General features: G+C 67.1%; 1 protein-coding gene and 6 non-coding genes across 7 annotated transcripts; all 7 read left to right on the plus strand.

Moving 5' to 3' along the window:
- Positions 1 to 1750: 1750 nt before the first annotated feature.
- LOC103544622 (uncharacterized) lies at positions 1751 to 18943 on the plus strand. Its single transcript, XM_070589348.1, has 8 exons — positions 1751 to 1888; positions 2274 to 2339; positions 4970 to 5104; positions 7738 to 7876; positions 10507 to 10641; positions 13276 to 13414; positions 16045 to 16179; positions 18805 to 18943. Exons 1-7 carry the CDS (start codon positions 1751 to 1753, stop codon positions 16172 to 16174), a joined length of 882 nt encoding a protein of 293 aa, XP_070445449.1. The 3' UTR covers positions 16175 to 16179; positions 18805 to 18943.
- LOC139078439 (small nucleolar RNA SNORD116) lies at positions 2594 to 2687 on the plus strand. The gene has a single exon (XR_011531373.1). It is a non-coding gene; the product is annotated as a small nucleolar RNA SNORD116 (small nucleolar RNA).
- Positions 5332 to 5424, plus strand: LOC139078464 (small nucleolar RNA SNORD116). The gene has a single exon (XR_011531424.1). It is a non-coding gene; the product is annotated as a small nucleolar RNA SNORD116 (small nucleolar RNA).
- On the plus strand, positions 8131 to 8224 carry LOC139078441 (small nucleolar RNA SNORD116). Its single transcript, XR_011531380.1, has one exon. It is a non-coding gene; the product is annotated as a small nucleolar RNA SNORD116 (small nucleolar RNA).
- LOC139078466 (small nucleolar RNA SNORD116) lies at positions 10869 to 10961 on the plus strand. The gene has a single exon (XR_011531430.1). It is a non-coding gene; the product is annotated as a small nucleolar RNA SNORD116 (small nucleolar RNA).
- On the plus strand, positions 13669 to 13762 carry LOC139078445 (small nucleolar RNA SNORD116). Its single transcript, XR_011531382.1, has one exon. It is a non-coding gene; the product is annotated as a small nucleolar RNA SNORD116 (small nucleolar RNA).
- Positions 16407 to 16499, plus strand: LOC139078467 (small nucleolar RNA SNORD116). The gene has a single exon (XR_011531431.1). It is a non-coding gene; the product is annotated as a small nucleolar RNA SNORD116 (small nucleolar RNA).
- Positions 18944 to 19140: the final 197 nt, after the last annotated feature.

Consider the following 19140-nt stretch of genomic DNA (forward strand, 5'->3'; position numbering starts at 1 on the left):
GGAGCGTGACCGCATGAGCTGGACGTTTGCGACTCGGAGGGACTTGCTTGAATGGCCGGCCTCTGCTGGCGCGGCGCCCGGGTCGCATGGGCGTCTTTAGAGTCGGAGAGTGTGGCGTTGGCATGGGCCCGGCCCGTGGTTGGCGCTGAGTACGCGCTGGCCCGGTTCTGGCCTGAGCCGTTGCCCCGGGGGGCGTGGCGGGTGGGGTGGCGGTCCGTGTCTGGAGGCCGAACAGCCGAGTCTTCCCTGGGTTCCGTTCGGAGCCTCGGTTTGGGCCGGGCAAGCCGCAGCGCCTGTGGTTGCCTTCTGGCTTGGTGAGGAGGTGTGATGGGCCCGTGGTTTTGGCGGCGGGGGCAGCGGCCCTAGGCCGCAGCGCTGCAGCTGGCAGCTCCTGTGTGTCACCTGCTCACCCGGGCCACACACAGCTGGCCAAAGGTGGCCCTGGCGCTGACGTCCAGGCAGTGTGGTGGCTGACAGGGCGGGCAGGAAGGAAAGGGAGCGGAGGGGAGCGGCCGTAGTGCGGTTCCACGGGCTTGCACAGGATGTACCCTCTTGTTGGGTTGCGACCGCCGTCGCGGTCTTGCCAGGGGTGGCGTTGGGTCCCAAGGGGGCTGCCGGTTGTTGCCTGCCAGGGAAGGCTCGGCTGCGGTAGATGACCTGTGCGGTAGACGGCGTCGCGCCCCCGGGAGGTTCGGCCCCCAGTGTTTGTCGTCCTAGCGCCTTGAAGAGACCCACAGGCCCGCGACTGGCCACCGGCCCCGTCTGCTCCGGATTGCTGAGGCGGACAATCTCTTTGACCCTGCGCCCCCTCGGGTCCGGCGCTTGCCAGGTGAAGGCGTTGCTGCAGGAAGGTTCGCTCTTCCTGGCCCGGGGGGCTCCTGTGGTCCCGGGCGTGCCGGGGAGCGGGGCCAGGGGGCGGTGTGGGGCGTCGGGGGGGGTGGGGGGGCGTGCGCGAGGGGTGGTTAAGAGCGGTGTGCGGAAGCCTGCGGGCGTGGCAGCGACCCGAGGGTGCTGCGATCCTGGGCGCCCTGCCCCGGACGCACGTCCAGCGTGGAGGAGGAGCACGTCTCCTTGTGTGGGAGCGGTGTCCTAGTTTCATTCTTTGCCTTGTCTTCCAGGAGGAGGCAGCGTTTGTGCTCTGTGAGGTCGTCTGTGGTGTTCTGGGGCCGAAGGAGGGGGTCATAGGTCGAGTGCGACGCGGTCGACTTGGGCAAAGTCATAATGCCTTGACGGCTGTCGTCCGGGAGGCTCCCTGCCCGCCTGGCGCGCGAGGTGTTGGAGGCTACACCTTGGGGGACTTGCTGTGCAGGCGTGAGGGGGCTTCCCCTTTGGAGCAGGGAGCCGCGGGGTTGAACGTTTCCTCGAAGGCCAGCGCCCCGCAACCCGCAGGCGGTGGAAATGCCGCGTCGCTGCGTGGGAATTGGCTGTGGTCTGAGACGGGTCTTGCCCCGGGTCTCGGTGGCTGTGACCAGCCGTTGCAGCGGGGTTCCCTGCTGGCCCGCCCAGGGCGTCTTGGCTTAGATAGCCCAGACCGGAGTGCGGCCTGAAGGCGTCGGGCCCCTGGAGGTTCAGACGGGCTGCTTCTGTTGCGCCGCCCGTGGGCGAGTGGTGCCGGCTCTCGTGTCAGCCCTGTTGTCCTGGCGGTAGCCAGGTAGCATTACCATCAAGTGCCGTTCCCCCCGGCCCAGCTCGCGGGGACACGCTGGCCACGTTGACCTCACATCCACGGTCAGCGTGAGGGTGTAGGTGGATGGTCCGTGTCCTTTGCTCAGAAGGAGTGGCGCTCAGAGAGGGAGTCCGGGGCCGATTGCAGCAGCCTCTAGCGGTGCGAGTTGGCGTCCTTCCTTGGGAAGTCACCGGGCTTCCGCGTGGGGTGGCAGGGCACGAGGTCAGGCATCTGTGAGGACGGCGTGCTTTCCCGGGTGCTGAGGCCACCGCACACGGAAGCCCGCAGGCACGCACGCGCGCGCGCGCAACACACACACACACACACACACACACACACACACACACAGGTGCACAGGCCTGCGCATCTGCCTACACTCGGGATATCACACGCGCCTTCGGTCATCCCGAAGGGATAGAGGTACAGGGCAAGCAGATGCAAGGGTGCCGCGGGGGGAACTGTGGCACGGATCCTGTCTTCTGACCAGCTGGGCACGTTTCTGAAGCATGCGTGTGCTTTCTCTACACTCCTCAGGTGGAAGTGCCGTGCAAAGCTCGCTGCCGCCCACCGACAGAAGAAGACCCTTCGTGTCCCGTGACGAGCGCAGGTGCGAGGCAGTCGCGGCGGAAGTGTGGCCCGGGATGCGCACCACGCCCTCGGACGGCCCAGGACGGTCAGCATTGCTTTGTCCCAAGTTCGGCCTCTCGCCCTGAGGGCTTCGCTAGACCTGCCTCAGAGGCTTCTTGGGCGCGTGTGCCCGGGGGCCCGCGGCGTCGTGCTCTGAGGGCGGACTGACTGTTGCCCCTGCTCCGGCGGGGCTCGGCTCTGGATTCTCCAGGCCGCTGGCGCCCATGAGGCGATCGGCTCGCCCGCTGCGGAGCCCCCCAGCCTGCCTGGTTAGTTTGTCCAGGTTGGCAGAACGTGCTCGGATCGATGATGACTCCCTCATATGCATTCCTTGGAAAATCTGAACAAAATGAGTGAGAACTCACTACCGTCGTTCTCATCGAAACTGAGGTCCGGCACGTTGTCTTCCCCAGGCATGGCAGGAGTGAGGGACCGCTTCCCCTTGAGCGCACTGGGACGGGCACGGGCACCACGCCGGGCGTCCGCATTTGGGAGCCGTGGCATCTGGGGGTCCTTCCTCTCACCGCGTGAGGGGGGTGTCCGTCAGTCGGCGGTGCTTGGTTGAACGGCCTGTGGCTGAGGGCCGTGGCTGGCAGCTCGCATCCTAGGTTGGGAAGTCGGAGAGTGTGGCGCTGGCACAGGCCCCGTGAGCTCGGGGCCTTGTGGCTGTGTGGGCCTGGTTCCCGCTGGGGACGAAGGCCCCGGGGGTCTGCGTCTCAGAGCTGAGCAGTAAGCAGTGGAAGGTCGCGTGGTTTCTGATGAGAGCCCCGGGCCAGGCGGGCGGCCGTCAGCTGTTCTTGCCTTTTGGCTTGGTGAGGCAGTTGGAGCACCCCTCGCGGTTTGGGGCGCCGCCGGAGGGGTGAGACTTTGGTGCTGCAGCTTGGGGCTCCTCTAGTTCTCCGGCTCGCCCAGTCCACGCCAAGGTGCCCAAACGGGGACCGGGCTGTGGGCCTGGCACTCAGGTCAAGACACTGTGGTGGCTGATGGCCTGGTCGTGGGGAGCTGGGGGGGAAGAAGAGCACGGAGAGGACAGGTCACAGTGTGATGCCGTGGGCTTCCGTGGGACGTGCTGCCTCGTTGTGTTCCGAGCGCTGGCAGCGGCTTGTCGGGAACGTGCCCTGGCTCTGACGGGGCTGGCGATTGGTGCGTGCCGGGGAAGGCTGGAGGCTTGAAGGCCCGGGGGTGTGCACTGTGGTCGGTGACCTTTGTGGCAGATGGCGGGCCTTGTTCCAGAGCGGTGGCGCTCTCCGGTTCTCTCCACGGTTCCTTGAAGAGGGGCCCGGCACGTGACTGCCGGCCGGCCGGCCGCCGCTGCTCATCGATTGCTTGGGCGACCGTGGCCTTGGATCCTCCGCCGTCTCAGGCGCGGGGTCTCCGAGGAGAAAGCGTTCCTCCAGCACGGTCCGATTTTCCTGGCGCGGTTCGCCTCATGCCTCGTCGCAGGGCTTTAGGTTTCTTCGTGGAAGCCTGTGGGCCTGGCGGAGACGGCGGGTGCCGTGACCCGAGCTGCCCTGCCGCGCACAGACGTCCGCCTTGGAAAACGTCCGCCTCTCCATGGGTGGCGGGGGCGGGGTGTGTGTGTGCTCGTTCCGTGCCTCCTCTTGCCTTCGTGGACAGAGCCATCCTTGGGGCCGTGTGAGGTCGTTTGTGGTGTTACAGGTGCCGAGGGAGGGTCCAGACGTTGAACGTGACGGGTCGAGTCCCGTACGCACAGTCGAGATTCCCTCGTGGCCGTCCTCCCCGGGGCTCCCTGGCCGCCACGTGTGTGTAGGGTTTGAGGTCCTGCTTGGGGGACTTGCCTCGCAGGCCTGAGGTGGGCCAGGCAGCGCGTGGGTGGGAAGGAGTCCTGGAAGGCCGGGGTCCAGAAAGCGGGCCCGCTGTGGTAACGCCAGGTCCCTGGACGGGAGTGGGCTCCAGGTTCAGTCGGGTCTTAGCGTGGGTCGTGGTGGCCACAGACCACCTCTTCCTGGCACTTCCCCTGCCGCTGGCACCGCTGAGGGCGTGGGTGTAGCCTCAGTCAGCAGGAAGAGGCGCCTGGCCCCCGGTCCCCCGGTGGCGTGGCCACTGGAGATCAGGAGGGGCTGCTGCTTCTGCCCTCTAGCCCGTGTCCCAGCGGCGCCAGCCTTCGAGTGGTGTAGGCGCTTTACGTGGTTCAGGTCCAGCAGTGGTCGGCGCGTTTCCGTCGGGCGCGGTTCGCGTGGCACGGCGTGCGGGGACAGCGGGCGCCCACGGTCGGGCGGAGGGTGAACCTGCTGGAGTGTCGTGTTCCGGTGTTCAGAGGCAGGGGCTGTGAGAGAGGGAGCCTGCGGCCTATTTCAGCAGGCCGAAAGGGCAGAGGTGAGCCGCCGGGCGAGTCGAGGTCAAAGCCGCCAGCGCGAGCTCTTGGTCTCGCGGCAGGGCCTGAGGCCAGGGATGTGTGCGGAAGACGTGCTTCTTCAGGGGCTCGGGCCCCGCGCACCCGAAGACACGCACACGCGCCCGCCTGCGCGCCTTCCTGCGCTTGTGCTGTCACACACGCCTTCTTGTCACACCTGAGGGGAAGAGGTAGAGGCCAAGAAGATGCAAGGCTTGCCCCGGGGCGGGGAGTCGGGGTGGAACCCTTGGCCTGGCTCTGGTTACCTGAGAGCCTGGCTGGGTCGCTGAGGCGTGCGCGTGCGATTGCTCTGCACTTCCCAGGTGGGATCTCCGAGCAAAGCTTGCCGTCGCCCAAGAAGAGAAGACCTTCCTGTCGTTTGTGGAGCGGAGACGCGAGGGAATCCCGCAAGAAGCGTGGCTTCGGGTGCGCCCCGTGCCCGTGGCTCGCTGAGGCTGGTAAGGATCCCCCTGCACCCAGTTCGTGCCGTTGGCCCTGGGAGTCCCAGACCGCGCTGAGAGGCTTCTAGCCCGCGGGTCCCCGGGGGCGTGCGGAGCTGGCGCTCTGAGGGTGGGTCGACAGTTGCCCTTGCTCAGGGGCTTGGCTCGGGATTCTCCGGGCCGCTGGCCGACCCTGAGGTGATGGGCTCACCCGCCGAGCCCCGCCAGCTGCCCCGAAGGTGCTCGGATCGATGATGACTCCCTCAAATGCATTCCTTGGAAATCTGAACAAAATGAGTGAGAACTCACTACCGTCGTTCTCGCCGAGCCTGAGGTCCAGCACCTGGTCTTCTCCGGGGGTGAGAGGAGTGAGGGACAGCTTCTGGTTGATGACACTCGCGCAGAGCCCGCCCAGGGCCTCAGCGTGTGGGCGTCTGCCGTGTTTGCACCGGGAGCGTGACCGCATGAGCTGGACGTTTGCGACTCGGAGGGACTTGCTTGAATGGCCGGCCTCTGCTGGCGCGGCGCCCGGGTCGCATGGGCGTCTTTAGAGTCGGAGAGTGTGGCGTTGGCATGGGCCCGGCCCGTGGTTGGCGCTGAGTACGCGCTGGCCCGGTTCTGGCCTGAGCCGTTGCCCCGGGGGGCGTGGCGGGTGGGGTGGCGGTCCGTGTCTGGAGGCCGAACAGCCGAGTCTTCCCTGGGTTCCGTTCGGAGCCTCGGTTTGGGCCGGGCAAGCCGCAGCGCCTGTGGTTGCCTTCTGGCTTGGTGAGGAGGTGTGATGGGCCCGTGGTTTTGGCGGCGGGGGCAGCGGCCCTAGGCCGCAGCGCTGCAGCTGGCAGCTCCTGTGTGTCACCTGCTCACCCGGGCCACACACAGCTGGCCAAAGGTGGCCCTGGCGCTGACGTCCAGGCAGTGTGGTGGCTGACAGGGCGGGCAGGAAGGAAAGGGAGCGGAGGGGAGCGGCCGTAGTGCGGTTCCACGGGCTTGCACAGGATGTACCCTCTTGTTGGGTTGCGACCGCCGTCGCGGTCTTGCCAGGGGTGGCGTTGGGTCCCAAGGGGGCTGCCGGTTGTTGCCTGCCAGGGAAGGCTCGGCTGCGGTAGATGACCTGTGCGGTAGACGGCGTCGCGCCCCCGGGAGGTTCGGCCCCCAGTGTTTGTCGTCCTAGCGCCTTGAAGAGACCCACAGGCCCGCGACTGGCCACCGGCCCCGTCTGCTCCGGATTGCTGAGGCGGACAATCTCTTTGACCCTGCGCCCCCTCGGGTCCGGCGCTTGCCAGGTGAAGGCGTTGCTGCAGGAAGGTTCGCTCTTCCTGGCCCGGGGGGCTCCTGTGGTCCCGGGCGTGCCGGGGAGCGGGGCCAGGGGGCGGTGTGGGGCGTCGGGGGGGGTGGGGGGGCGTGCGCGAGGGGTGGTTAAGAGCGGTGTGCGGAAGCCTGCGGGCGTGGCAGCGACCCGAGGGTGCTGCGATCCTGGGCGCCCTGCCCCGGACGCACGTCCAGCGTGGAGGAGGAGCACGTCTCCTTGTGTGGGAGCGGTGTCCTAGTTTCATTCTTTGCCTTGTCTTCCAGGAGGAGGCAGCGTTTGTGCTCTGTGAGGTCGTCTGTGGTGTTCTGGGGCCGAAGGAGGGGGTCATAGGTCGAGTGCGACGCGGTCGACTTGGGCAAAGTCATAATGCCTTGACGGCTGTCGTCCGGGAGGCTCCCTGCCCGCCTGGCGCGCGAGGTGTTGGAGGCTACACCTTGGGGGACTTGCTGTGCAGGCGTGAGGGGGCTTCCCCTTTGGAGCAGGGAGCCGCGGGGTTGAACGTTTCCTCGAAGGCCAGCGCCCCGCAACCCGCAGGCGGTGGAAATGCCGCGTCGCTGCGTGGGAATTGGCTGTGGTCTGAGACGGGTCTTGCCCCGGGTCTCGGTGGCTGTGACCAGCCGTTGCAGCGGGGTTCCCTGCTGGCCCGCCCAGGGCGTCTTGGCTTAGATAGCCCAGACCGGAGTGCGGCCTGAAGGCGTCGGGCCCCTGGAGGTTCAGACGGGCTGCTTCTGTTGCGCCGCCCGTGGGCGAGTGGTGCCGGCTCTCGTGTCAGCCCTGTTGTCCTGGCGGTAGCCAGGTAGCATTACCATCAAGTGCCGTTCCCCCCGGCCCAGCTCGCGGGGACACGCTGGCCACGTTGACCTCACATCCACGGTCAGCGTGAGGGTGTAGGTGGATGGTCCGTGTCCTTTGCTCAGAAGGAGTGGCGCTCAGAGAGGGAGTCCGGGGCCGATTGCAGCAGCCTCTAGCGGTGCGAGTTGGCGTCCTTCCTTGGGAAGTCACCGGGCTTCCGCGTGGGGTGGCAGGGCACGAGGTCAGGCATCTGTGAGGACGGCGTGCTTTCCCGGGTGCTGAGGCCACCGCACACGGAAGCCCGCAGGCACGCACGCGCGCAACACACACACACACACACACACACGCACACACACACACACACACAGGTGCACAGGCCTGCGCATCTGCCTACACTCGGGATATCACACGCGCCTTCGGTCATCCCGAAGGGATAGAGGTACAGGGCAAGCAGATGCAAGGGTGCCGCGGGGGGAACTGTGGCACGGATCCTGTCTTCTGACCAGCTGGGCACGTTTCTGAAGCATGCGTGTGCTTTCTCTACACTCCTCAGGTGGAAGTGCCGTGCAAAGCTCGCTGCCGCCCACCGACAGAAGAAGACCCTTCGTGTCCCGTGACGAGCGCAGGTGCGAGGCAGTCGCGGCGGAAGTGTGGCCCGGGATGCGCACCACGCCCTCGGACGGCCCAGGACGGTCAGCATTGCTTTGTCCCAAGTTCGGCCTCTCGCCCTGAGGGCTTCGCTAGACCTGCCTCAGAGGCTTCTTGGGCGCGTGTGCCCGGGGGCCCGCGGCGTCGTGCTCTGAGGGCGGACTGACTGTTGCCCCTGCTCCGGCGGGGCTCGGCTCTGGATTCTCCAGGCCGCTGGCGCCCATGAGGCGATCGGCTCGCCCGCTGCGGAGCCCCCCAGCCTGCCTGGTTAGTTTGTCCAGGTTGGCAGAACGTGCTCGGATCGATGATGACTCCCTCATATGCATTCCTTGGAAAATCTGAACAAAATGAGTGAGAACTCACTACCGTCGTTCTCATCGAAACTGAGGTCCGGCACGTTGTCTTCCCCAGGCATGGCAGGAGTGAGGGACCGCTTCCCCTTGAGCGCACTGGGACGGGCACGGGCACCACGCCGGGCGTCCGCATTTGGGAGCCGTGGCATCTGGGGGTCCTTCCTCTCACCGCGTGAGGGGGGTGTCCGTCAGTCGGCGGTGCTTGGTTGAACGGCCTGTGGCTGAGGGCCGTGGCTGGCAGCTCGCATCCTAGGTTGGGAAGTCGGAGAGTGTGGCGCTGGCACAGGCCCCGTGAGCTCGGGGCCTTGTGGCTGTGTGGGCCTGGTTCCCGCTGGGGACGAAGGCCCCGGGGGTCTGCGTCTCAGAGCTGAGCAGTAAGCAGTGGAAGGTCGCGTGGTTTCTGATGAGAGCCCCGGGCCAGGCGGGCGGCCGTCAGCTGTTCTTGCCTTTTGGCTTGGTGAGGCAGTTGGAGCACCCCTCGCGGTTTGGGGCGCCGCCGGAGGGGTGAGACTTTGGTGCTGCAGCTTGGGGCTCCTCTAGTTCTCCGGCTCGCCCAGTCCACGCCAAGGTGCCCAAACGGGGACCGGGCTGTGGGCCTGGCACTCAGGTCAAGACACTGTGGTGGCTGATGGCCTGGTCGTGGGGAGCTGGGGGGGAAGAAGAGCACGGAGAGGACAGGTCACAGTGTGATGCCGTGGGCTTCCGTGGGACGTGCTGCCTCGTTGTGTTCCGAGCGCTGGCAGCGGCTTGTCGGGAACGTGCCCTGGCTCTGACGGGGCTGGCGATTGGTGCGTGCCGGGGAAGGCTGGAGGCTTGAAGGCCCGGGGGTGTGCACTGTGGTCGGTGACCTTTGTGGCAGATGGCGGGCCTTGTTCCAGAGCGGTGGCGCTCTCCGGTTCTCTCCACGGTTCCTTGAAGAGGGGCCCGGCACGTGACTGCCGGCCGGCCGGCCGCCGCTGCTCATCGATTGCTTGGGCGACCGTGGCCTTGGATCCTCCGCCGTCTCAGGCGCGGGGTCTCCGAGGAGAAAGCGTTCCTCCAGCACGGTCCGATTTTCCTGGCGCGGTTCGCCTCATGCCTCGTCGCAGGGCTTTAGGTTTCTTCGTGGAAGCCTGTGGGCCTGGCGGAGACGGCGGGTGCCGTGACCCGAGCTGCCCTGCCGCGCACAGACGTCCGCCTTGGAAAACGTCCGCCTCTCCATGGGTGGCGGGGGCGGGGTGTGTGTGTGCTCGTTCCGTGCCTCCTCTTGCCTTCGTGGACAGAGCCATCCTTGGGGCCGTGTGAGGTCGTTTGTGGTGTTACAGGTGCCGAGGGAGGGTCCAGACGTTGAACGTGACGGGTCGAGTCCCGTACGCACAGTCGAGATTCCCTCGTGGCCGTCCTCCCCGGGGCTCCCTGGCCGCCACGTGTGTGTAGGGTTTGAGGTCCTGCTTGGGGGACTTGCCTCGCAGGCCTGAGGTGGGCCAGGCAGCGCGTGGGTGGGAAGGAGTCCTGGAAGGCCGGGGTCCAGAAAGCGGGCCCGCTGTGGTAACGCCAGGTCCCTGGACGGGAGTGGGCTCCAGGTTCAGTCGGGTCTTAGCGTGGGTCGTGGTGGCCACAGACCACCTCTTCCTGGCACTTCCCCTGCCGCTGGCACCGCTGAGGGCGTGGGTGTAGCCTCAGTCAGCAGGAAGAGGCGCCTGGCCCCCGGTCCCCCGGTGGCGTGGCCACTGGAGATCAGGAGGGGCTGCTGCTTCTGCCCTCTAGCCCGTGTCCCAGCGGCGCCAGCCTTCGAGTGGTGTAGGCGCTTTACGTGGTTCAGGTCCAGCAGTGGTCGGCGCGTTTCCGTCGGGCGCGGTTCGCGTGGCACGGCGTGCGGGGACAGCGGGCGCCCACGGTCGGGCGGAGGGTGAACCTGCTGGAGTGTCGTGTTCCGGTGTTCAGAGGCAGGGGCTGTGAGAGAGGGAGCCTGCGGCCTATTTCAGCAGGCCGAAAGGGCAGAGGTGAGCCGCCGGGCGAGTCGAGGTCAAAGCCGCCAGCGCGAGCTCTTGGTCTCGCGGCAGGGCCTGAGGCCAGGGATGTGTGCGGAAGACGTGCTTCTTCAGGGGCTCGGGCCCCGCGCACCCGAAGACACGCACACGCGCCCGCCTGCGCGCCTTCCTGCGCTTGTGCTGTCACACACGCCTTCTTGTCACACCTGAGGGGAAGAGGTAGAGGCCAAGAAGATGCAAGGCTTGCCCCGGGGCGGGGAGTCGGGGTGGAACCCTTGGCCTGGCTCTGGTTACCTGAGAGCCTGGCTGGGTCGCTGAGGCGTGCGCGTGCGATTGCTCTGCACTTCCCAGGTGGGATCTCCGAGCAAAGCTTGCCGTCGCCCAAGAAGAGAAGACCTTCCTGTCGTTTGTGGAGCGGAGACGCGAGGGAATCCCGCAAGAAGCGTGGCTTCGGGTGCGCCCCGTGCCCGTGGCTCGCTGAGGCTGGTAAGGATCCCCCTGCACCCAGTTCGTGCCGTTGGCCCTGGGAGTCCCAGACCGCGCTGAGAGGCTTCTAGCCCGCGGGTCCCCGGGGGCGTGCGGAGCTGGCGCTCTGAGGGTGGGTCGACAGTTGCCCTTGCTCAGGGGCTTGGCTCGGGATTCTCCGGGCCGCTGGCCGACCCTGAGGTGATGGGCTCACCCGCCGAGCCCCGCCAGCTGCCCCGAAGGTGCTCGGATCGATGATGACTCCCTCAAATGCATTCCTTGGAAATCTGAACAAAATGAGTGAGAACTCACTACCGTCGTTCTCGCCGAGCCTGAGGTCCAGCACCTGGTCTTCTCCGGGGGTGAGAGGAGTGAGGGACAGCTTCTGGTTGATGACACTCGCGCAGAGCCCGCCCAGGGCCTCAGCGTGTGGGCGTCTGCCGTGTTTGCACCGGGAGCGTGACCGCATGAGCTGGACGTTTGCGACTCGGAGGGACTTGCTTGAATGGCCGGCCTCTGCTGGCGCGGCGCCCGGGTCGCATGGGCGTCTTTAGAGTCGGAGAGTGTGGCGTTGGCATGGGCCCGGCCCGTGGTTGGCGCTGAGTACGCGCTGGCCCGGTTCTGGCCTGAGCCGTTGCCCCGGGGGGCGTGGCGGGTGGGGTGGCGGTCCGTGTCTGGAGGCCGAACAGCCGAGTCTTCCCTGGGTTCCGTTCGGAGCCTCGGTTTGGGCCGGGCAAGCCGCAGCGCCTGTGGTTGCCTTCTGGCTTGGTGAGGAGGTGTGATGGGCCCGTGGTTTTGGCGGCGGGGGCAGCGGCCCTAGGCCGCAGCGCTGCAGCTGGCAGCTCCTGTGTGTCACCTGCTCACCCGGGCCACACACAGCTGGCCAAAGGTGGCCCTGGCGCTGACGTCCAGGCAGTGTGGTGGCTGACAGGGCGGGCAGGAAGGAAAGGGAGCGGAGGGGAGCGGCCGTAGTGCGGTTCCACGGGCTTGCACAGGATGTACCCTCTTGTTGGGTTGCGACCGCCGTCGCGGTCTTGCCAGGGGTGGCGTTGGGTCCCAAGGGGGCTGCCGGTTGTTGCCTGCCAGGGAAGGCTCGGCTGCGGTAGATGACCTGTGCGGTAGACGGCGTCGCGCCCCCGGGAGGTTCGGCCCCCAGTGTTTGTCGTCCTAGCGCCTTGAAGAGACCCACAGGCCCGCGACTGGCCACCGGCCCCGTCTGCTCCGGATTGCTGAGGCGGACAATCTCTTTGACCCTGCGCCCCCTCGGGTCCGGCGCTTGCCAGGTGAAGGCGTTGCTGCAGGAAGGTTCGCTCTTCCTGGCCCGGGGGGCTCCTGTGGTCCCGGGCGTGCCGGGGAGCGGGGCCAGGGGGCGGTGTGGGGCGTCGGGGGGGGTGGGGGGGCGTGCGCGAGGGGTGGTTAAGAGCGGTGTGCGGAAGCCTGCGGGCGTGGCAGCGACCCGAGGGTGCTGCGATCCTGGGCGCCCTGCCCCGGACGCACGTCCAGCGTGGAGGAGGAGCACGTCTCCTTGTGTGGGAGCGGTGTCCTAGTTTCATTCTTTGCCTTGTCTTCCAGGAGGAGGCAGCGTTTGTGCTCTGTGAGGTCGTCTGTGGTGTTCTGGGGCCGAAGGAGGGGGTCATAGGTCGAGTGCGACGCGGTCGACTTGGGCAAAGTCATAATGCCTTGACGGCTGTCGTCCGGGAGGCTCCCTGCCCGCCTGGCGCGCGAGGTGTTGGAGGCTACACCTTGGGGGACTTGCTGTGCAGGCGTGAGGGGGCTTCCCCTTTGGAGCAGGGAGCCGCGGGGTTGAACGTTTCCTCGAAGGCCAGCGCCCCGCAACCCGCAGGCGGTGGAAATGCCGCGTCGCTGCGTGGGAATTGGCTGTGGTCTGAGACGGGTCTTGCCCCGGGTCTCGGTGGCTGTGACCAGCCGTTGCAGCGGGGTTCCCTGCTGGCCCGCCCAGGGCGTCTTGGCTTAGATAGCCCAGACCGGAGTGCGGCCTGAAGGCGTCGGGCCCCTGGAGGTTCAGACGGGCTGCTTCTGTTGCGCCGCCCGTGGGCGAGTGGTGCCGGCTCTCGTGTCAGCCCTGTTGTCCTGGCGGTAGCCAGGTAGCATTACCATCAAGTGCCGTTCCCCCCGGCCCAGCTCGCGGGGACACGCTGGCCACGTTGACCTCACATCCACGGTCAGCGTGAGGGTGTAGGTGGATGGTCCGTGTCCTTTGCTCAGAAGGAGTGGCGCTCAGAGAGGGAGTCCGGGGCCGATTGCAGCAGCCTCTAGCGGTGCGAGTTGGCGTCCTTCCTTGGGAAGTCACCGGGCTTCCGCGTGGGGTGGCAGGGCACGAGGTCAGGCATCTGTGAGGACGGCGTGCTTTCCCGGGTGCTGAGGCCACCGCACACGGAAGCCCGCAGGCACGCACGCGCGCGCGCGCACACACACACACACACACACACACACACACACACACACACAGGTGCACAGGCCTGCGCATCTGCCTACACTCGGGATATCACACGCGCCTTCGGTCATCCCGAAGGGATAGAGGTACAGGGCAAGCAGATGCAAGGGTGCCGCGGGGGGAACTGTGGCACGGATCCTGTCTTCTGACCAGCTGGGCACGTTTCTGAAGCATGCGTGTGCTTTCTCTACACTCCTCAGGTGGAAGTGCCGTGCAAAGCTCGCTGCCGCCCACCGACAGAAGAAGACCCTTCGTGTCCCGTGACGAGCGCAGGTGCGAGGCAGTCGCGGCGGAAGTGTGGCCCGGGATGCGCACCACGCCCTCGGACGGCCCAGGACGGTCAGCATTGCTTTGTCCCAAGTTCGGCCTCTCGCCCTGAGGGCTTCGCTAGACCTGCCTCAGAGGCTTCTTGGGCGCGTGTGCCCGGGGGCCCGCGGCGTCGTGCTCTGAGGGCGGACTGACTGTTGCCCCTGCTCCGGCGGGGCTCGGCTCTGGATTCTCCAGGCCGCTGGCGCCCATGAGGCGATCGGCTCGCCCGCTGCGGAGCCCCCCAGCCTGCCTGGTTAGTTTGTCCAGGTTGGCAGAACGTGCTCGGATCGATGATGACTCCCTCATATGCATTCCTTGGAAAATCTGAACAAAATGAGTGAGAACTCACTACCGTCGTTCTCATCGAAACTGAGGTCCGGCACGTTGTCTTCCCCAGGCATGGCAGGAGTGAGGGACCGCTTCCCCTTGAGCGCACTGGGACGGGCACGGGCACCACGCCGGGCGTCCGCATTTGGGAGCCGTGGCATCTGGGGGTCCTTCCTCTCACCGCGTGAGGGGGGTGTCCGTCAGTCGGCGGTGCTTGGTTGAACGGCCTGTGGCTGAGGGCCGTGGCTGGCAGCTCGCATCCTAGGTTGGGAAGTCGGAGAGTGTGGCGCTGGCACAGGCCCCGTGAGCTCGGGGCCTTGTGGCTGTGTGGGCCTGGTTCCCGCTGGGGACGAAGGCCCCGGGGGTCTGCGTCTCAGAGCTGAGCAGTAAGCAGTGGAAGGTCGCGTGGTTTCTGATGAGAGCCCCGGGCCAGGCGGGCGGCCGTCAGCTGTTCTTGCCTTTTGGCTTGGTGAGGCAGTTGGAGCACCCCTCGCGGTTTGGGGCGCCGCCGGAGGGGTGAGACTTTGGTGCTGCAGCTTGGGGCTCCTCTAGTTCTCCGGCTCGCCCAGTCCACGCCAAGGTGCCCAAACGGGGACCGGGCTGTGGGCCTGGCACTCAGGTCAAGACACTGTGGTGGCTGATGGCCTGGTCGTGGGGAGCTGGGGGGGAAGAAGAGCACGGAGAGGACAGGTCACAGTGTGATGCCGTGGGCTTCCGTGGGACGTGCTGCCTCGTTGTGTTCCGAGCGCTGGCAGCGGCTTGTCGGGAACGTGCCCTGGCTCTGACGGGGCTGGCGATTGGTGCGTGCCGGGGAAGGCTGGAGGCTTGAAGGCCCGGGGGTGTGCACTGTGGTCGGTGACCTTTGTGGCAGATGGCGGGCCTTGTTCCAGAGCGGTGGCGCTCTCCGGTTCTCTCCACGGTTCCTTGAAGAGGGGCCCGGCACGTGACTGCCGGCCGGCCGGCCGCCGCTGCTCATCGATTGCTTGGGCGACCGTGGCCTTGGATCCTCCGCCGTCTCAGGCGCGGGGTCTCCGAGGAGAAAGCGTTCCTCCAGCACGGTCCGATTTTCCTGGCGCGGTTCGCCTCATGCCTCGTCGCAGGGCTTTAGGTTTCTTCGTGGAAGCCTGTGGGCCTGGCGGAGACGGCGGGTGCCGTGACCCGAGCTGCCCTGCCGCGCACAGACGTCCGCCTTGGAAAACGTCCGCCTCTCCATGGGTGGCGGGGGCGGGGTGTGTGTGTGCTCGTTCCGTGCCTCCTCTTGCCTTCGTGGACAGAGCCATCCTTGGGGCCGTGTGAGGTCGTTTGTGGTGTTACAGGTGCCGAGGGAGGGTCCAGACGTTGAACGTGACGGGTCGAGTCCCGTACGCACAGTCGAGATTCCCTCGTGGCCGTCCTCCCCGGGGCTCCCTGGCCGCCACGTGTGTGTAGGGTTTGAGGTCCTGCTTGGGGGACTTGCCTCGCAGGCCTGAGGTGGGCCAGGCAGCGCGTGGGTGGGAAGGAGTCCTGGAAGGCCGGGGTCCAGAAAGCGGGCCCGCTGTGGTAACGCCAGGTCCCTGGACGGGAGTGGGCTCCAGGTTCAGTCGGGTCTTAGCGTGGGTCGTGGTGGCCACAGACCACCTCTTCCTGGCACTTCCCCTGCCGCTGGCACCGCTGAGGGCGTGGGTGTAGCCTCAGTCAGCAGGAAGAGGCGCCTGGCCCCCGGTCCCCCGGTGGCGTGGCCACTGGAGATCAGGAGGGGCTGCTGCTTCTGCCCTCTAGCCCGTGTCCCAGCGGCGCCAGCCTTCGAGTGGTGTAGGCGCTTTACGTGGTTCAGGTCCAGCAGTGGTCGGCGCGTTTCCGTCGGGCGCGGTTCGCGTGGCACGGCGTGCGGGGACAGCGGGCGCCCACGGTCGGGCGGAGGGTGAACCTGCTGGAGTGTCGTGTTCCGGTGTTCAGAGGCAGGGGCTGTGAGAGAGGGAGCCTGCGGCCTATTTCAGCAGGCCGAAAGGGCAGAGGTGAGCCGCCGGGCGAGTCGAGGTCAAAGCCGCCAGCGCGAGCTCTTGGTCTCGCGGCAGGGCCTGAGGCCAGGGATGTGTGCGGAAGACGTGCTTCTTCAGGGGCTCGGGCCCCGCGCACCCGAAGACACGCACACGCGCCCGCCTGCGCGCCTTCCTGCGCTTGTGCTGTCACACACGCCTTCTTGTCACACCTGAGGGGAAGAGGTAGAGGCCAAGAAGATGCAAGGCTTGCCCCGGGGCGGGGAGTCGGGGTGGAACCCTTGGCCTGGCTCTGGTTACCTGAGAGCCTGGCTGGGTCGCTGAGGCGTGCGCGTGCGATTGCTCTGCACTTCCCAGGTGGGATCTCCGAGCAAAGCTTGCCGTCGCCCAAGAAGAGAAGACCTTCCTGTCGTTTGTGGAGCGGAGACGCGAGGGAATCCCGCAAGAAGCGTGGCTTCGGGTGCGCCCCGTGCCCGTGGCTCGCTGAGGCTGGTAAGGATCCCCCTGCACCCAGTTCGTGCCGTTGGCCCTGGGAGTCCCAGACCGCGCTGAGAGGCTTCTAGCCCGCGGGTCCCCGGGGGCGTGCGGAGCTGGCGCTCTGAGGGTGGGTCGACAGTTGCCCTTGCTCAGGGGCTTGGCTCGGGATTCTCCGGGCCGCTGGCCGACCCTGAGGTGATGGGCTCACCCGCCGAGCCCCGCCAGCTGCCCCGAAGGTGCTCGGATCGATGATGACTCCCTCAAATGCATTCCTTGGAAATCTGAACAAAATGAGTGAGAACTCACTACCGTCGTTCTCGCCGAGCCTGAGGTCCAGCACCTGGTCTTCTCCGGGGGTGAGAGGAGTGAGGGACAGCTTCTGGTTGATGACACTCGCGCAGAGCCCGCCCAGGGCCTCAGCGTGTGGGCGTCTGCCGTGTTTGCACCGGGAGCGTGACCGCATGAGCTGGACGTTTGCGACTCGGAGGGACTTGCTTGAATGGCCGGCCTCTGCTGGCGCGGCGCCCGGGTCGCATGGGCGTCTTTAGAGTCGGAGAGTGTGGCGTTGGCATGGGCCCGGCCCGTGGTTGGCGCTGAGTACGCGCTGGCCCGGTTCTGGCCTGAGCCGTTGCCCCGGGGGGCGTGGCGGGTGGGGTGGCGGTCCGTGTCTGGAGGCCGAACAGCCGAGTCTTCCCTGGGTTCCGTTCGGAGCCTCGGTTTGGGCCGGGCAAGCCGCAGCGCCTGTGGTTGCCTTCTGGCTTGGTGAGGAGGTGTGATGGGCCCGTGGTTTTGGCGGCGGGGGCAGCGGCCCTAGGCCGCAGCGCTGCAGCTGGCAGCTCCTGTGTGTCACCTGCTCACCCGGGCCACACACAGCTGGCCAAAGGTGGCCCTGGCGCTGACGTCCAGGCAGTGTGGTGGCTGACAGGGCGGGCAGGAAGGAAAGGGAGCGGAGGGGAGCGGCCGTAGTGCGGTTCCACGGGCTTGCACAGGATGTACCCTCTTGTTGGGTTGCGACCGCCGTCGCGGTCTTGCCAGGGGTGGCGTTGGGTCCCAAGGGGGCTGCCGGTTGTTGCCTGCCAGGGAAGGCTCGGCTGCGGTAGATGACCTGTGCGGTAGACGGCGTCGCGCCCCCGGGAGGTTCGGCCCCCAGTGTTTGTCGTCCTAGCGCCTTGAAGAGACCCACAGGCCCGCGACTGGCCACCGGCCCCGTCTGCTCCGGATTGCTGAGGCGGACAATCTCTTTGACCCTGCGCCCCCTCGGGTCCGGCGCTTGCCAGGTGAAGGCGTTGCTGCAGGAAGGTTCGCTCTTCCTGGCCCGGGGGGCTCCTGTGGTCCCGGGCGTGCCGGGGAGCGGGGCCAGGGGGCGGTGTGGGGCGTCGGGGGGGGTGGGGGGGCGTGCGCGAGGGGTGGTTAAGAGCGGTGTGCGGAAGCCTGCGGGCGTGGCAGCGACCCGAGGGTGCTGCGATCCTGGGCGCCCTGCCCCGGACGCACGTCCAGCGTGGAGGAGGAGCACGTCTCCTTGTGTGGGAGCGGTGTCCTAGTTTCATTCTTTGCCTTGTCTTCCAGGAGGAGGCAGCGTTTGTGCTCTGTGAGGTCGTCTGTGGTGTTCTGGGGCCGAAGGAGGGGGTCATAGGTCGAGTGCGACGCGGTCGACTTGGGCAAAGTCATAATGCCTTGACGGCTGTCGTCCGGGAGGCTCCCTGCCCGCCTGGCGCGCGAGGTGTTGGAGGCTACACCTTGGGGGACTTGCTGTGCAGGCGTGAGGGGGCTTCCCCTTTGGAGCAGGGAGCCGCGGGGTTGAACGTTTCCTCGAAGGCCAGCGCCCCGCAACCCGCAGGCGGTGGAAATGCCGCGTCGCTGCGTGGGAATTGGCTGTGGTCTGAGACGGGTCTTGCCCCGGGTCTCGGTGGCTGTGACCAGCCGTTGCAGCGGGGTTCCCTGCTGGCCCGCCCAGGGCGTCTTGGCTTAGATAGCCCAGACCGGAGTGCGGCCTGAAGGCGTCGGGCCCCTGGAGGTTCAGACGGGCTGCTTCTGTTGCGCCGCCCGTGGGCGAGTGGTGCCGGCTCTCGTGTCAGCCCTGTTGTCCTGGCGGTAGCCAGGTAGCATTACCATCAAGTGCCGTTCCCCCCGGCCCAGCTCGCGGGGACACGCTGGCCACGTTGACCTCACATCCACGGTCAGCGTGAGGGTGTAGGTGGATGGTCCGTGTCCTTTGCTCAGAAGGAGTGGCGCTCAGAGAGGGAGTCCGGGGCCGATTGCAGCAGCCTCTAGCGGTGCGAGTTGGCGTCCTTCCTTGGGAAGTCACCGGGCTTCCGCGTGGGGTGGCAGGGCACGAGGTCAGGCATCTGTGAGGACGGCGTGCTTTCCCGGGTGCTGAGGCCACCGCACACGGAAGCCCGCAGGCACGCACGCGCGCGCGCGCAAACACACCACACACACACACACACACACACACGTGCACAGGCCTGCGCATCTGCCTACACTCGGGATATCACACGCGCCTTCGGTCATCCCGAAGGGATAGAGGTACAGGGCAAGCAGATGCAAGGGTGCCGCGGGGGGAACTGTGGCACGGATCCTGTCTTCTGACCAGCTGGGCACGTTTCTGAAGCATGCGTGTGCTTTCTCTACACTCCTCAGGTGGAAGTGCCGTGCAAAGCTCGCTGCCGCCCACCGACAGAAGAAGACCCTTCGTGTCCCGTGACGAGCGCAGGTGCGAGGCAGTCGCGGCGGAAGTGTGGCCCGGGATGCGCACCACGCCCTCGGACGGCCCAGGACGGTCAGCATTGCTTTGTCCCAAGTTCGGCCTCTCGCCCTGAGGGCTTCGCTAGACCTGCCTCAGAGGCTTCTTGGGCGCGTGTGCCCGGGGGCCCGCGGCGTCGTGCTCTGAGGGCGGACTGACTGTTGCCCCTGCTCCGGCGGGGCTCGGCTCTGGATTCTCCAGGCCGCTGGCGCCCATGAGGCGATCGGCTCGCC

The sequence above is a fragment of the Equus przewalskii genome, chromosome 1 (genome assembly GCF_037783145.1).
Source record: "Equus przewalskii isolate Varuska chromosome 1, EquPr2, whole genome shotgun sequence".
Lineage (NCBI taxonomy): Eukaryota > Metazoa > Chordata > Mammalia > Perissodactyla > Equidae > Equus > Equus przewalskii.

Bases quoted from the DNA above. Each gene is read 5' to 3' on its own strand.
- LOC103544622 (XM_070589348.1), top strand. From the start codon at position 1,751: ATGGTCCGTGTCCTTTGCTCAGAAGGAGTGGCGCTCAGAGAGGGAGTC. The intron at 5,105-7,737 runs GTAAGGATCCCC...TACACTCCTCAG, and splicing joins CCCGTGGCTCGCTGAGGCTG to GTGGAAGTGCCGTGCAAAGC. The intron at 10,642-13,275 runs GTAAGGATCCCC...TACACTCCTCAG, and splicing joins CCCGTGGCTCGCTGAGGCTG to GTGGAAGTGCCGTGCAAAGC.